At 35.7% G+C, this 14,992-nt stretch overlaps 1 protein-coding gene across 1 annotated transcript; it reads right to left on the reverse strand.

The window, feature by feature from the left end:
- Positions 1–986: 986 nt before the first annotated feature.
- Eaf (ELL-associated factor) lies at positions 987–13,605 on the reverse strand. Its single transcript, XM_028178476.2, has 9 exons — positions 13,409–13,605; positions 12,381–12,509; positions 11,280–11,372; positions 10,369–10,507; positions 8,650–8,771; positions 7,135–7,249; positions 5,142–5,370; positions 4,362–4,491; positions 987–3,499 (listed from the first exon to the last, which is right to left on the reverse strand). Exons 2-9 carry the CDS (start codon positions 12,475–12,477, stop codon positions 3,417–3,419), a joined length of 1,008 nt encoding a protein of 335 aa, XP_028034277.1. The 5' UTR covers positions 12,478–12,509; positions 13,409–13,605; the 3' UTR covers positions 987–3,416.
- Positions 13,606–14,992: the final 1,387 nt, after the last annotated feature.

The following is a 14,992-nucleotide window of genomic DNA, read 5'->3' on the forward strand; positions in this document are numbered from 1 at the left end:
AGCTTTTTTGTATCGGATTGTGTCATAACTAGAGACGAAAAATCGACGGACTACAACAATCCCAAGAAAAAAGTACTACGCCAATCTTGGTCAACTGGTGCTATCGATGTCTACATGGACTCCAACGCAAACGATCCCTGAGTCTTCTGGTGTCTGAGGGGCCGTCGTGACGCCTAGTTAGTGCACCACTGCTTTATGTTAAGACAAATCGTCGCACAAAATTTATGTCGTCGTGGCCTAAAGGATAAGACGCCCAGTGCATTCGTATCAAGCAATGCAACGGTGTTCGAATAACACAGGCAAGTACCAATGTTTCTAATGAAATACATACTTAACAATTGTTCACGATTGACTTCCACGGTGAAGGAATAACATTGTGTAATAATAAAATCAAACCCACCGGTAGGTTCCGGCCTATTTCTGCCACAAACCAAAAATGCGTTTCAGTTTGAACACCAGGTGAGCCGTGAGCTCGTCCAACCATTTATGCAATATAAATTCTTACTTTTTCTTATTCAAATATATGTGCTTAGTGAGAGTTTTATAACGTTCTCGATAGCGTAAAAGTTAACTCAAATTTGTATGGAGTTGGAACAGCACCCCTACTAATTTGTATGCAGTTGAACAGCGCCCCTAGCGGCAAACGTAGGCAAACGTTCCAACTCCATACAATTTTGAGTTAACTTTTACACTATCGAGAACGTTAAAAACACACAATAAGCGCACTGATGCCAATTTTTCTTAATAAACACATAACTCGCACTAAGCAACATAATTTCAAATAATCAATATGGCAATCGAAGCCCACATACACGACTTTGAGGTATTGTCCCAAAAATTAGTTGCTTTAGGATAGTTAATGATTATCCGAATGCATGGTTAATTCCTGGCTGTAACAGGAAAGTAGTGGCAACACCAAGCGTTGTGCATTCACGCCATAGATTCCGATCTTTAGGCAAAGGGATAACTAAATAAAACTTACGATGCTTGCTTAATCTCGTTTATATTTTCAAAATAAAAAGAGCATATTGAAATAATTGGGCAGGTAACTGCTACTAGACAAAACAACTTGAAACAGCCGTAGATGTTTACAGAAGGCACACAATTTTCTCATAATCTAAATCATCATCACCATCATCATATATTCTTATTTACAAACAGTTTTCATATTATTTATTCCTCTTTATACAAGCTTTTCATAAATCTAAACACGACGAATATAAAAAATTCATCAAAATAAATGATTCCGTTTTCCTTTATCTGTACAAACACTTTATATTGCAGCTTAAACGCGTTACAGCTAACTTAAATAAATCTAACCTCGCTTTATGTTCTTATACACTACGTTTTGCAATATATCGGCATTAAAATAATATTTTATGTTTCTTCATCTCATTTATAGGCACATTCACTGTCAATTGAAGTCTCAAGAAGTAAGTGGACAAATATATAGAACTAATAAAGATAGTTTTTGCTTCGTAGGTCTTGCTTTACAGAATAAAATCGAACTGTAACAGAATGATTTAAAAATACCGTCACTTTACAAAAATATACATCTTCAAAAATATGTATTTAACTTTTGTTTTGTTTAAGTAACATCATTATTTTATAAGTTGCATATATTCGCCCAAGTACAAGGATTACCATTACATTACAATAAGTAGATTTAAATTTAGGTTTTTTTTTTGTAATTTAACACCTTATGTAATCACGGCAAGGCACCCTTGGTTAAAGTGGGGGGCGATACGCTCTCGGCTATGTGTTTAAATATCACAGTGGCATACCGGACTAGGACTAATCGATTTAGTCGATTATGGCAATTCATTCGAAAAAAACATTCCACTACACTACTCTATAGATTAATCCTGAAATTTGTATGTCACAGCAATCGCATGAATACATCAGGAGGCATCCAATGATTGCTTGTTAACTGAATGCGACGAATTTGAATCAAAAAGTTATTGTATAATGTAATTTCTTTTACCAATAAATATTTTCTGACATGTGAACAAGATCCAATAAACAAGTTTCACAGAATTTGTCAAATAAGGCGCATTAAAATATTGCTTTTTAAATAAGACACTTATTCTTGTGGTATTTTTATAGGAAACGAATCTGTCATATTATCGATGCAATTTAATATTATCATATTTTCTAAAATATTAACATAATTTCAAACAGTTATGAACTGGCTGTTAACAAAATTTTGGAATTTCGATGATTAAATTTATTTCAGATTTGCCGCCAAAAGCGACTTACCGTTATAACGTCAAATGAAAATGACAGTTTCGGAAAATTTGTCAACAAATGGCAATAAAAATTAAAGAAGGACAATTATTATGGCTTTAATTTTCTCAAACTATATTTTTTTAAAGGCATGCCTAAAATTATGGCCACACGTTGCATAGGTATTCATAGATGTTTGAAGTTAATTGTCTATATCGATAGCACAGTATTCTAAGCCTCTAGAGCCGTCAGAGCATTCGCCCGCCACTGTTCACGGGTTATCACGTGATTCGTTTGAAGAGGGACCTCGTCATGTGACGCAAGCCTGCTAAATTCGGACACTGGGCGTCCAAGTCACTAATGTCCAATTTCAACAACCTCAATAAATTAGGGCATAAAGATTTCAGATGTTTATGAGCGTCGTAGTGATGTGAGCTCGGAAAATTCGATATCCGCAAATCGGAATGCGAATTATGACACGTTCTAGTCTTGAAGCATTTGTTCCTTACATTCGAATGGTCATGGCATTTAGAATAGATCAATTTTAAAAAGTCTCTTTGCGTAGCATTCAAATCTATTAAATTCGCCATGTCTTCTTGTGTATACTGAATTAATCTCAATAAATTCGGACAACGACTTTTCAAATTTCTATATGCATCCGTGTTTAAGTACGATAAATTCTTGTATATTTCTGAATATGTATTCGCAGAGGGCGCGCACTGATTATTAACATTTTTATGACATTGGCAACATCTATTTCTAGATTCCTTAGACGTATCAGACTGTAACCTCAATGAGTTTGTATATAGAAGACATTTTTTACGAGGACTACAATGTATATTCAAGTCTTTATGCGTACCAGAAATTAAATTCATCGTTTTCGGGCTTTCGCTTTTACGATTCCTATAAAGATACGAATCTTCGTGGACACCAGAATACTTATCGGGGTCCAAACTCGAACTGGGCTGGTCGGGGCAATGAAAGATATCTTTATTAGTGTCGCCGTACAAACCTGAGGCTGGTCTTGTTTCGTGTGAGCTCATCGATTTCGGGCATTTGATTAGCGTTTGACGGAATTCGGTGCGGCGGAGGTAGGTTCGGGTGGGGCTCGAGGCCGTTTGTTCGTCGCGATGTTCCTTCGAGCGCGGGGCGGCGTGCAGGGGGGGCGGGGGGAGAGGCGGCTCGTGACGTCAGTCGGAGTCGCTGCCCGACTCGGACAGGCAGAGATCATCGTTGAGCACGTCGCTCGGGAACGACGGGTTGCTTACGTTACCTGGAAAATTATTTCATAATTTATAGAACAGTTATGAAAAAAAAATTCAAATTCAATAATGGGTTTAGCTCTAATATTGTTGATTACAAACCAACAGACAGGTTCGAACATTTTATTTGTAATAGTTAACTAGTATTCAACTTAGAAAAGCATGGTTGTGTTTGTATTGCATAGATGGGTGGACGAACTCACAGCCCACCTGGTGTTAAGTGGTTAACAGGGCCCATAGGAGACATCTATAACGTTAATGCCGCCACCCACCTCGAGATATGAGTTCTAAGGTGACAGTACAGTTATAACGGCTGCCCCACCATTTAAACCGAAACGCGTTACTGCTTCACGGCTGAAACAGGCAGGGTGGCGGTACCAACCGTGTGGACCCACAAGAGTTCCTACCACCAGTAAACTCACAAGAGTTCCTATCACCAGTAAACTCACAAGAGTTCCTACCACCAGTAAAATCACAAGAGTTCTTCCCACCAGTAAACTCACAAGCGTTCCTACCACCAATAAACTCACAAGAGTTCCTACCATCAGTAAACTCACAAAAGTTCCTACCATGAATAAACTCACAAGAGTTCCTACCACCAGTATACTCGCAAGAGTTCCTACCCTCATTAAACTCACAAAAGTTCCTACCACTAGTAAACTGACAAGAGTTCCTACCACAGTAAGCTCGCAAGAGTTTCTACCTGCAGTAAACTCACAAAAGTTCCTACCACCAGTAAACTCACAAGAGTTCCTACCACCAGTAAACTCACAAGCGTTTCTACCACCAGTAAACTCGCAAGAGCTCTTACCACCCGTATTTCTCCATCGAACCTCAATGAAAATTTAGCGATTATTTTGGAATGTTATTTACCGTTGGGTACAGCGTGGTTGATCGGCTGGTTGTGGCTGGCGGCTGTGTTGTCTTCAGAATCGCTACCGCTGTCCGAATCACTGCCGCTGTCGCTCGAAGAACTGGACGAGCTGTCGTCTTGTTCCACTTGCTGTAACATATTATATTGTTACACTAAATCCATTTTTATACAGGGTGATTTATTTTAGATCAGCTATCCTGGTGTTATAGTACTGGCTCGATAGTAGTTTTGATTTCATCTATTAGACGCTTAAGACATAGATGTCATTTGTCAAAGAATTCAATTCAAGAATAATCCGAACATATCTTTAAATTACATAACTACGGTGACCATTCGTACTGTTTTTGGTAGGACAGAGATGTTTTTTATGACGCTGTCCTTTTTTTTAAACCATAACTGTCCTGTTTTATGTTTATTTGTAATGTTTCTTATTGAAATTTAAATGTTACTAAAAAAAAAAAATGTTTCAAGGCGCCGCTCAGATTCGGCTGAATATGGGCCATATTAAATGGCCAATGTTTTGTAATAACCGATCTCGTGTTAATAAACGTATTTGTTATAGTCTTTTTTTATCCTCGTCCTGTTTTTTTATTTAAAAACAATCGTCACTGTAAACACAACTAATATTTATATTTTATCACTAGCCGTATGATTGTTCGCGACAGCAATATCCAAGATAGTTTTGCTTAGCCGAAAAGGCTCACAATATACATTACCGGTAAATATTTTACGCAGACTCCTAATATATATTTAATGTAAAGAGTTCAAAACGCACTCACCATTTGCTGTGGCGGAGGATGAGTATTGTTAGGAGGTCGCTCGACCGGCAGAGGGCGGTCTGGTCGCGAGTACCCATTGAGTGAGGGTGCGGGAGCCGCGGGGGCCGCGGGCGCAGGGGCGGAGGTCACAGGGGCAGAGGTCATAGAGGCAGAAGTCGCGGGAGCGGGCGCCTCGTCCAGACCGATCATGGGGAGGGACGCTAACGTGCTGTTTCCGCCACCTGACCACCTGCGAATGAGGTAACCAGAACATCTCTAAACGTTTCTGAAGTGAAAAATAAAAAACGAGCCTTATGTGAGTAATGCTTAAATTAATCTCATATCTCTCATATATAATCTTTTTTTTTTTAAGTGAAACTTCTAATGCGACTTCCAAAAAGGTTTTCCATTCTGTCCGCAGGATAGGGAATGTAGTTACCGGCGGCCACGATGAGAGGGTTCTCGTGTCGTGCAGCTTTGTCGAAGTGGTGAGTTAAACGTTTAACGCTACCACGGATTAGAAAGAGAGTGTGAGAGTGAGAGAGCGAGATTGAATGCGTAACACTCGAACGCATACGCGTAGTATACCTGCTACAGGCCAGCGCGAGCGTTAGCAACGAGTAGCGTCCAATATTTTAATGAAGTATTTAAAAAAACATATATATTTATTTTTCTATCTATAATTTAAAACATATCGACGCTTGAAAGGCAAACGTGACTAAGCGACAATGCGTGAACTTTACAGTAGACCAATTTAAAATTGAAATACCTAAAAAAATATATATTTTAACGAATCTAGCTGTAGGATTGAAATGATTTTAATAGACCTAGAAATATATTTTTTTTTTTGCGCATCATATATGGTTATTGCCTATCATTTATGTACAAAACAGTTATTGTCGCTTAGTTAAGTTTGCCTTTCAAGCGTCGATATGAAATATAAATGTTGAAGATGTCGCATCTCTTATACACCGCATTACCTATTACAAAAGCAATCTGATTTAAGGATGAAAAATGAAGGAAACCATAATACTACACATCGAAAAAGAAGTTTCACTTCATTCACGTGCACCAAGTTACAGGCGCATTTTTTTTTCTTATGAGCTGACTTAGAACACAACTACCCACCTATTATTACATTTTACAAGATCCCAGAAACTTGTGGTTATACAGCAACAGGGCGATGACTTAGGTCAACAAGCGGACACAAAGGTTCAAAAGAAGCATTTAAAGAATTCTGATTAAGTTTCAATGGATCTTAAATGAAACATTTTTCACCTTAAATTTCATCCTAAAATCTAGATCTTTCTTCTGTTGATTTCTAAAATGAAACTACCCACATACTAAACATTGATATTCTAGTGCGGACGGTAAATTAGTTTAGTTAAAAAAAATTAGTACATTTTCATTTGACTGGCTTACAATTTGATTTTTAACATTAATTTGTCCTACAATAACACCAGTTTTTATCACATCTACATTTAACTGTTTTCTATTACATATTTTGTAATTTATTCTAACTTATATTACTCTGGAATTTAATATTATTATTACGATTATTATAATTTGAATTTGAAGATGAATATAATATTTATATTCATTCTTGTTTGCATATGTAATTGTGATCTAGCTTATTCAAATATATCCAATTATTAACATTGTTTATTGTTGTTTACTTTATTCGTGCAAGTTTCGGATTATCATATCGAGAGGTGAAAGGCTTAAACGATATTTTTGCAACTTTACAGGAGAGCCAGTTATAGGATAGAATTTGAAAAAAATACCATAACAAAAAAACTTCTACAGCCATTTGAACGGGGTAAACTTTATTGAAATTCAATTAAAAACATCAAATCGTTGATGCTTATACCATATAAAATTGATCTTTAATTACAAAGACGCATTATAAGCGTTTTAAGCGAAATGTCACTTAAACCAAATAGCCTTTCTCCCTTCGATATGCAAATGACAGGTTTGCGCTGGTTTAAAATGTGAATGTATCTGAGAAACTTACGGCGCTTGTGGGGGTGAAGATTTGATTCTCTGCGGAGACCGTACCATATTTACAGGCGGTTTCTGAGTACCAGCTCCGTTGAAACGAGCCTGGTTGTTTGCTGGTACCCCTGGTCCTGTTAATTATTTTAAAAAAAAATGAATTCAGAAACGGAATAGTCAGAAACAATGTTAAAATTTGATATATTATCTCCTATCTCAGGTCCTGTGTTAAAAGTCTGTCTGTACCCAATAATAAGTAACCAATTGAAGCCATGAGTGGATGAAGGGGTTAAGTACCATTTTTAAGATTTTTTTAGTTTTTACATTGAATGAAAGTGTTATGTGGCTATAAACCATATTAGACCTTAAAACTCCGGGTTTAAAGGCTAATTTTAGAAACTACCTGTGATGAAGGAATTATGTACAAAGAAAAAGTACAAGTAACAAAAGTTTGTTGCCCGTTTTCTCTGAATTAACAAATTGTATGATATTGCCTTTCCGGTCACCGTCCTTGTCGAACCCGTCGCTTGCGACGAAGGGCTCGACGAGCGAATTAACCTATAGACACAGCCCACTAAGTTTCTCGCCGGATCTTCTCAGTGAGTCGCGTTTTCGATCCGGTGGTAGATTCTGCGAAGCACTGCTCTTGCTAAGGTCAGTGTTAACATCACTCCGGTTTGAGCCCCGTGAGTGCACCTACTAGTTAAGGTTACGCTGAAATAGCCTCTCAAGGCTATCAGCTTAGGTAGGATAAAAAAATTTATATCCCTTTCATCCATTCATGTCTTCAATTGTAACATTCCATTTTTTTATAAACGAACTTTAAAAAAAGGAATTTTAATTTAATATCCTTCCTTATTTAATTGATATTATAATATGTCTTTTTAGTTCAAGGCATACGTCACAGCCGAGCTGTTGACTATCGCTGGGAACTCTCCTCAGATCTGGTTTGAAGAAAATCATGTCACAGCCCTCGACAAATATCGTGTAGGAGATTTCATTCTCAAAAATCCATTCTGCACTCCTTCTCTATATTCTCTATAAGTGTGGGAAATTTCATACTCCTCCACCAGCGCAATTTTCGTAAAAAGGGATACAAAGTTTTTGCTTCACATATTAATTTTTTTATAAGGGATTTTATGACCTGGTAGCTAAGACCTTTAATGTCTTATTTTAATTTATATTCTTAGTTTTATGAAAAATTATAATATGGAGTGAAATGAAATAAAGATGATTAATTTGAGACATTAATCAACTGGGATGAAATTAAATGAAGTGAGATGATATGAGATGAAATATAATCTCAGTAAAATGGTGGTAATTTACTGAGATTTTTTCAGTGGACTTTATGGAGGATCCCGAGAAGTTGCGTCCAGCAGCTTTGTTTTATTTTAATGATAAACCACCGATATTACACATTAAAACACGAAGAAACACTAGATAGACAAAATAAAACAAATCACACAACTTCACTCCTCGCATTCCCGCCAAAAAGTCCCTCACATATTAATATATAGATACAGATATAGATTACCGGCATGAGGCGTGACGCGCTTGTTGGTCGCGACGCGAGTGCGCGAGGTGGACCTCTGCGTCGTGTTCGTGAAGTCGGCGGTCACAGGCGTTAGCGGCCTCGGCTTCTGTGTGTTCTCTTGTCTAGGGCAAAAAGAAACAATTGACATAATTCAAAATATTAAAAAGAACTACAATTTTTAACTAGTAATATCTATATAGATACAGTTGTATGTAATCGGAGTTTATTTTTATTTTTTATAGCCTTGATGTGTGGACGAGCTCACGGCCCACCTGATGGTGAGTGGTTACCATCTCGCATGGACTACAGCAATGAGCCTGCCATGATGCTGCCTACTGTAAAATTCAATTCAATTCAAAGTAGCATATTTTAAAATAGTATTGATCGCATGGATGGCAAATGGATGGAGATGGAGCAAATCGTATGGTATTAAGAGAATACTGGAGCCAATAGACGTCACAACGGGAATTCCGCCACTCACCTTGTGACGTGAGATCAAAGTCACTATAAAACCACAAGGGCAATAAATAAATAAAAATTCTAAACTCCAAAAAACAATGTTTGAAAAGAGTCTCAAGCTGTAGGCAGTGGCAGAGCTCTATCTTTGTCTACGATAGGCGACGGTAGCCGTTTCCCACTAGCCAATCAAAAACCTTTTTATCTAAATATTTTTTGCTGTTAAAATAAATATCAGCTTATGAGATTGTCATTGAAGCGAGTATATTATTAATTTCATCTGTTATCGCGTATTCAACTTTATCAAAATCATATAATTTATTAATTGATAAAACTGATCATAACAATTTCAATAATGTCGACAATGACCCAGTTTACAATAATTATTAATTTTCGTATTTTCGATCCAATAAAATACAATTTAATAAGTCTAATGTATCTTAGACTTGCAATGCGATTCAAATATATATTTATAGATATATGTATGTATATGTATATATGTATGTGTATGTGTATATATATATATTTCACTGGATTGGTACACAGCGCGTAATTCATTTCCAAATGATTCTTGTCCACCTAATGGTTGTCTGGAAGAGATCGCTCTTAGCGATAAGACCGCCAATTTTCCTTTTTTTTGTATTTAATGTATCACATTGTTTTTTTTTTTTTTTTGGTGTACAGTAAAGAATACTCTCTCTCTCACTTTTAAAATGAGTTTTACCTACCAATGCCAATATAGTCATCCTAGTCATGGAAATTGTGGAAAAACATCTTTCAGGTTTTTTTCTATAGCTTGGCAGGTGAGCGTCCTCACGGCGTATAGGGTATATATAAGGTTACGTAACAGCCGATAGATTTCATAACGTGAATTTCATCACACACCTGAAGATATTATGTCAAAGTCTCATTTGCATAGTATGACAGTTATCCCACCAATCAAAAAGGAAAGCATGTCTGCTTCAGATAAAAAAAAGCAGTGCGATTTCATATAATATGTGACCTAGCGCTAGCATACATATGTTGATAGGCATTTCGAGCCGGCAATCTCTGGATGCCAAAACAAGTTCAATCTTATATTATCAAAATTTAATAGTTGTATTTTCCGCCTATCTGACATAGCACTATGATCATACATATAGATTTAAATCTTCCTCTGAATAACTCATATTCACAATGTATTGCCTAAACTCTAAGAATTTATATATACTAGGCTTATTTCATATGTTCAAAGATATAGTGTTTCAGCTGTGAAGTACTAACCTCGTCTTTTTAACCTGTATGTTGTTTGAGAGCTTTTCAAGAGTAATCTCCCCGGTGACCTTATCTATTATGAGCACGCATTCTTTTGTGTACGGTTTCTGGTTTCCCTTGAAAACAGTCTGTGGAACACCTGCACCCACTGGAAAAAGAACAAGGATATTTTAATAATTAATCTAGAGAGTAATTGAACATAATCTGCTGAGCTTAGCATCTACCATGCTACTGAGTTCGGATTTTTTTTTATTGCTTAGATGGGTTGACGAGCTCACAGCCCACCTGGTGTTAAGTGGTTACTGGAGCCCATAGACATCTACGACGTAAATGCGCCACCCACCTTGAGATACAAGTTCTAAAGTCTCAAATATAGTTACAACGGCCGCCCCATCCTTCAAACCGAAACGCATTACTGCTTCACGGCAGAAATAGGCGGGGTGGTGGTGGTACCTGCCCGCGTGGACTCACAAGAGGTCCTACCACCAGTAATTACGCAAATTATAATTTTGTGGGTTTGATTTTTATTACACGATGTTATTCCTTTACCATGAAAGTCAATCATGAACATTTGTCACGATTGAACATTTGTCTTTTGAAATGTTCTCTAGACCAAAAAAAATTAAGAACACATATTTATTTAATAAAATATTAAACTAGGAAAAGTATGGAGTAACAACGAGCATAGCCGCCTAGAAATTATAAAAAATATTTTTATACATAACAATAATAAGGAGACCATTATTTTTAATTAAAAAAACTGAATTCACATTTCTCATAAAAGATATTTTCATAATTTTTTTATTTGCTTTTTTTTTACACACAGAAAGTAATAACTCTAACACTATAGAACGGACTCCATCTTAAATTCAATTGTGATATTTTCCTTATGCTTATTGTGTAATCAAATATGTACTCACTGAGATGAGGCACAGTGACGGTCACCTCATTTTTGGTACCGACTGTAACAGTTGCCATTTTATTGACATCCACTGAAGCAGGTTTGAAGTCATCTGGAATGATTACGCCAATAAATTATTTTATTCATTTCGATCTGTCTAAACAGATACAGATTTCAATATAAAATCAAGTACCAATACTTGATTTTATATTGAAAATTCTAGTCATTATTCTTCTTCTTCGTCGCTTCCTCATTACTGAAGTCACGACCCTCCCACCTTGGACCAATTTCTGCACCAGCTATTTTGATTTTTGACTTTTCTCATGGTGGTTTTCTTGGGAAAAATAGTAACGGTAGCTTCCCATTCCTTTCCGTCCCAAAACTTTTTAGAGGGGATTTAGTCATTAATTAAATTGTATGAATTTGATGGTAAGTAGTTACAAGAGATCATGAAAGTTGCGCCAGGCCTGGCTGAGCCAAGGGCAATTAACACACTTCAAAACTCATTAGAATAAGGACATGATTCGTGAAGGACTGCTATGTAACAAAAATAGACGGAAAAGAGGTACTGAATCATCTAGGTTCACAAGACAACTTACCACCAGTAATGATGCAAATTTTACAGTTTTGATCTACTACACAATTTTATTTTTTCATGATCGTAGTAGTTCCTGAATATATCGTCTACTCGCATTAAAACTGTATAATCTCAAAACTTACTAATTTTACAGGAGAGTGTTTTAAAGGTTTAACATGTAATATTTTTAATATTAATCATATTTGCAACATTTATTTTTTATTTTTTACCAGTTACATTATCTGTCTTTTACAGTAAGACAAAATTATGTATTAATTTTGTTAATATTAGTCAAAACATAGGTAAACTAAAACCAAACTACGCTCTTTTGACAGTATTTATGAGAAAAATAATGGTGATATGAAATGTTTACGCATATTAACTCAATTTCGAATATATTTGGAAATTGTACACTTTTAATGCAAAAAGGCGATAAGTTAAGCATTTTCAGATTATTGGAAAAGCTGATGCCAGCCTGTGGGATTTGTACAACAGACATTTTATCCTAATTATTATATTGCTTATGAAACGATTTTTACTCACACTTGATTGTATGATATTGGGAAGCCTTATTATTAGTGAAGCTTGTGCCCAATTTCAATTCCCTCACATCATAGTTTGGGCCGTGTTTATCTGCCATGATTTCTGCCACTTATGCCATATATCAAGTTTCTGCAAAATTAATGCCAAAAGATATAGTACATTATAAAAGATTACATTATTATCTTATAGCAATTAATCCTGAATTAATTTTCATTAATATAATAATATATAAAAAATGTAAAAATATTTTAAATTTAATTAATAAAACAATTTAATTTACCAACCAGTAACTTTTTTGTTGTAATGTATTCCAAAACAAATAATCACTTCAAAACTTTTTATTTAAAAATATGAAATTAAATATATTTGTGTAACACTAGCTGTGCTTTAAGTTACAATAAGTAACAAACTGAAGAGATTTAATAAAATATTACATTAGGAAATTAATAACAACTCAATAATTAAAATGTAACTAGGAAACACTTTTTATGCATTGAAAAAGGAACATTCAATACAATGCTAATGACTTTGTTTTTGTGTTTTGTGAAAGCAGTTTTAATTGAGTATTCCTAATATAAAAGAATACTTCCAAATTTGATTTTTTTTAATAACTTTTTTTTTCTAGAAACATCATTTATTTAACTAGGTATATCTTGCGCTTGAAAATGTTATTGGAACTATTTGAAAGTGTTTAGGTCATTAAATGATTCTGAAATATTAAAAGAATATACGAAATCAGACTTAAGTGATAAGAAAAACTAATTTGAAATACTATTTACAATATTTGTCCGTTTTATTATGCATACGTATCTCTACATTCACTACAGCTGACAAAACTAGGTCTACAATATTCTTCACAACACAACTTTTGAGCGTATAAAGAGAGATTATTGAATTTTATATTACTACGTGTTGTTCCGTTTTGGCAATCAAATTTTTAACTAATTCTTAATTAAAAATCTTAAAAGAAAGTTCAATTAGATAAAATATGGCAAACAAATTCTAAAGACGAACTACCTAATACTTACGTTTTCTTCGCTTTTCGCTGAGGTTATAATGGGTCCCTTATTTTTTTGAATCGATAGTCATCATCAGTGAAGCTTACTGTGAGCTAATTTAATAATATGCTCACGAAGAAGTGCTCATTTATGTATTTTAATAATCCAAAAGTTAGACATGGATCATTCCTTCGACCTAGTTCGCATGACGTTTAAAATAGAGATGTACTGTAAACTTAAAAGTCAGAACTCCGACTACTGAGAAATAGTCGACTACTTTTGAGTAACTGTTTTGCTCTGCATTGTGGATATTGATAAACATACATTGAAATAACTTTTTGGTATACTGATGAATACAAAACACTTAAATGTTTTATTAATTTAATATTTCTTCAGGTTTCTTCATAATGGCTTAATGCGATCTAAGTTTTTTATTTCCGTTGTAGGTGAATGAGCACACAGCCCATTACGAGGGCTGCACTAAAAGTATTGGGAATGGAATATTTCCACTGTTCCTGTCATATTAAAATATTTTTAATTGAAAACTCCTTGGTTTTAAAAATCGAATACCATTTATTTATTTTAAAAAAGATTCTCGGTCTTGTCACGAGGTTTTGTCAAACTTGTTTAGTCGTTGAGAAAATGGAATTGACTCGAGAAAATTCAAGAGCGATGATTTATTATGACTTTCGAAGTGGTTTAACACAAAAACAGTGTGTTGACCGGATGATTTCTGCATTTGGTGATGAAGCCCCATCCAAAACCATAATTTATCGCTGGTTTGCTGAGTTTCAACGTGGACGTGTCAAGCTCAGTGATGATTCCCGTCAAGGTCGTCCAAAAACTGCAGTCACCCAAGAAAACGTTGATGCTGTGCGTGAGCTGATTGAGGAAGATCGACATGTGACATACCGCGAAATTCAGGCAACTTTAGACATTGGTATGAGTCAAATACAAATAATCTTGCATGAACAATTAGATGTAAAAAAGTTGTTTTCCCGATGGATACCGCATTCGCTCTGTGAAGAGCAAAAAGCGGCTCGCGTTACTTGGTGCGTCAGAACTCTCGAAAGATTCCACGCAGGATCTTCAAATGCTGTATACAACATTGTATCAGGTGACGAATCCTGGATATATGCGTACGAACCCGAAACAAAAAACCAGTCACGAGTTTGGGTGTTCGAAAATGAGTTAAAGCCAACAAAAAATGTTCATTCACGGAGTGTTGCAAAAAAAATGGTGGCCACGTTTGTCTCCAAAACCGGCCATGTTACGACTATTCCTCTTGAGGGACAAAGAACGGTTAATGCAGAATGGTATGCTAGCATTTGTTTGCCACAGGTCGTTTCTGAACTCCGTAAAGAGAACTGCAACCGCCGCATCATCCTCCATCACGACAATGCGAGTTTTCACACCGCGCACAGAACAAAAGAGTTTTTAGAGCAAGAAAACATAGAATTATTAGACCATCCGCCGCACAGCCCCGACCTAAGCCCTAATGATTTCTATACTTTCCCTAAAATAAAGAATAAATTGCGTGGACAGAGATTTTCATCACCTGAAGAAGCTGTGGACGCCTACAAAACGGCCATTTTGGAGACCCTAACTTCCGAA

Source organism: Bombyx mandarina, chromosome 12 (genome assembly GCF_030267445.1).
Source record: "Bombyx mandarina strain Sakado chromosome 12, ASM3026744v2".
Classification (NCBI taxonomy): Eukaryota; Metazoa; Arthropoda; class Insecta; order Lepidoptera; family Bombycidae; genus Bombyx; species Bombyx mandarina.

Bases quoted from the DNA above. Each gene is read 5' to 3' on its own strand.
- Eaf (XM_028178476.2), bottom strand. From the start codon at position 12,477: ATGGCAGATAAACACGGCCCAAACTATGATGTGAGGGAATTGAAATTG. The intron at 8,772-10,368 runs GTTAGTACTTCA...TTTTTGCCCTAG, and splicing joins ATACAGGTTAAAAAGACGAG to ACAAGAGAACACACAGAAGC. The intron at 4,492-5,141 runs GTGAGTGCGTTT...AATATGTTACAG, and splicing joins ATCCTCCGCCACAGCAAATG to CAAGTGGAACAAGACGACAG.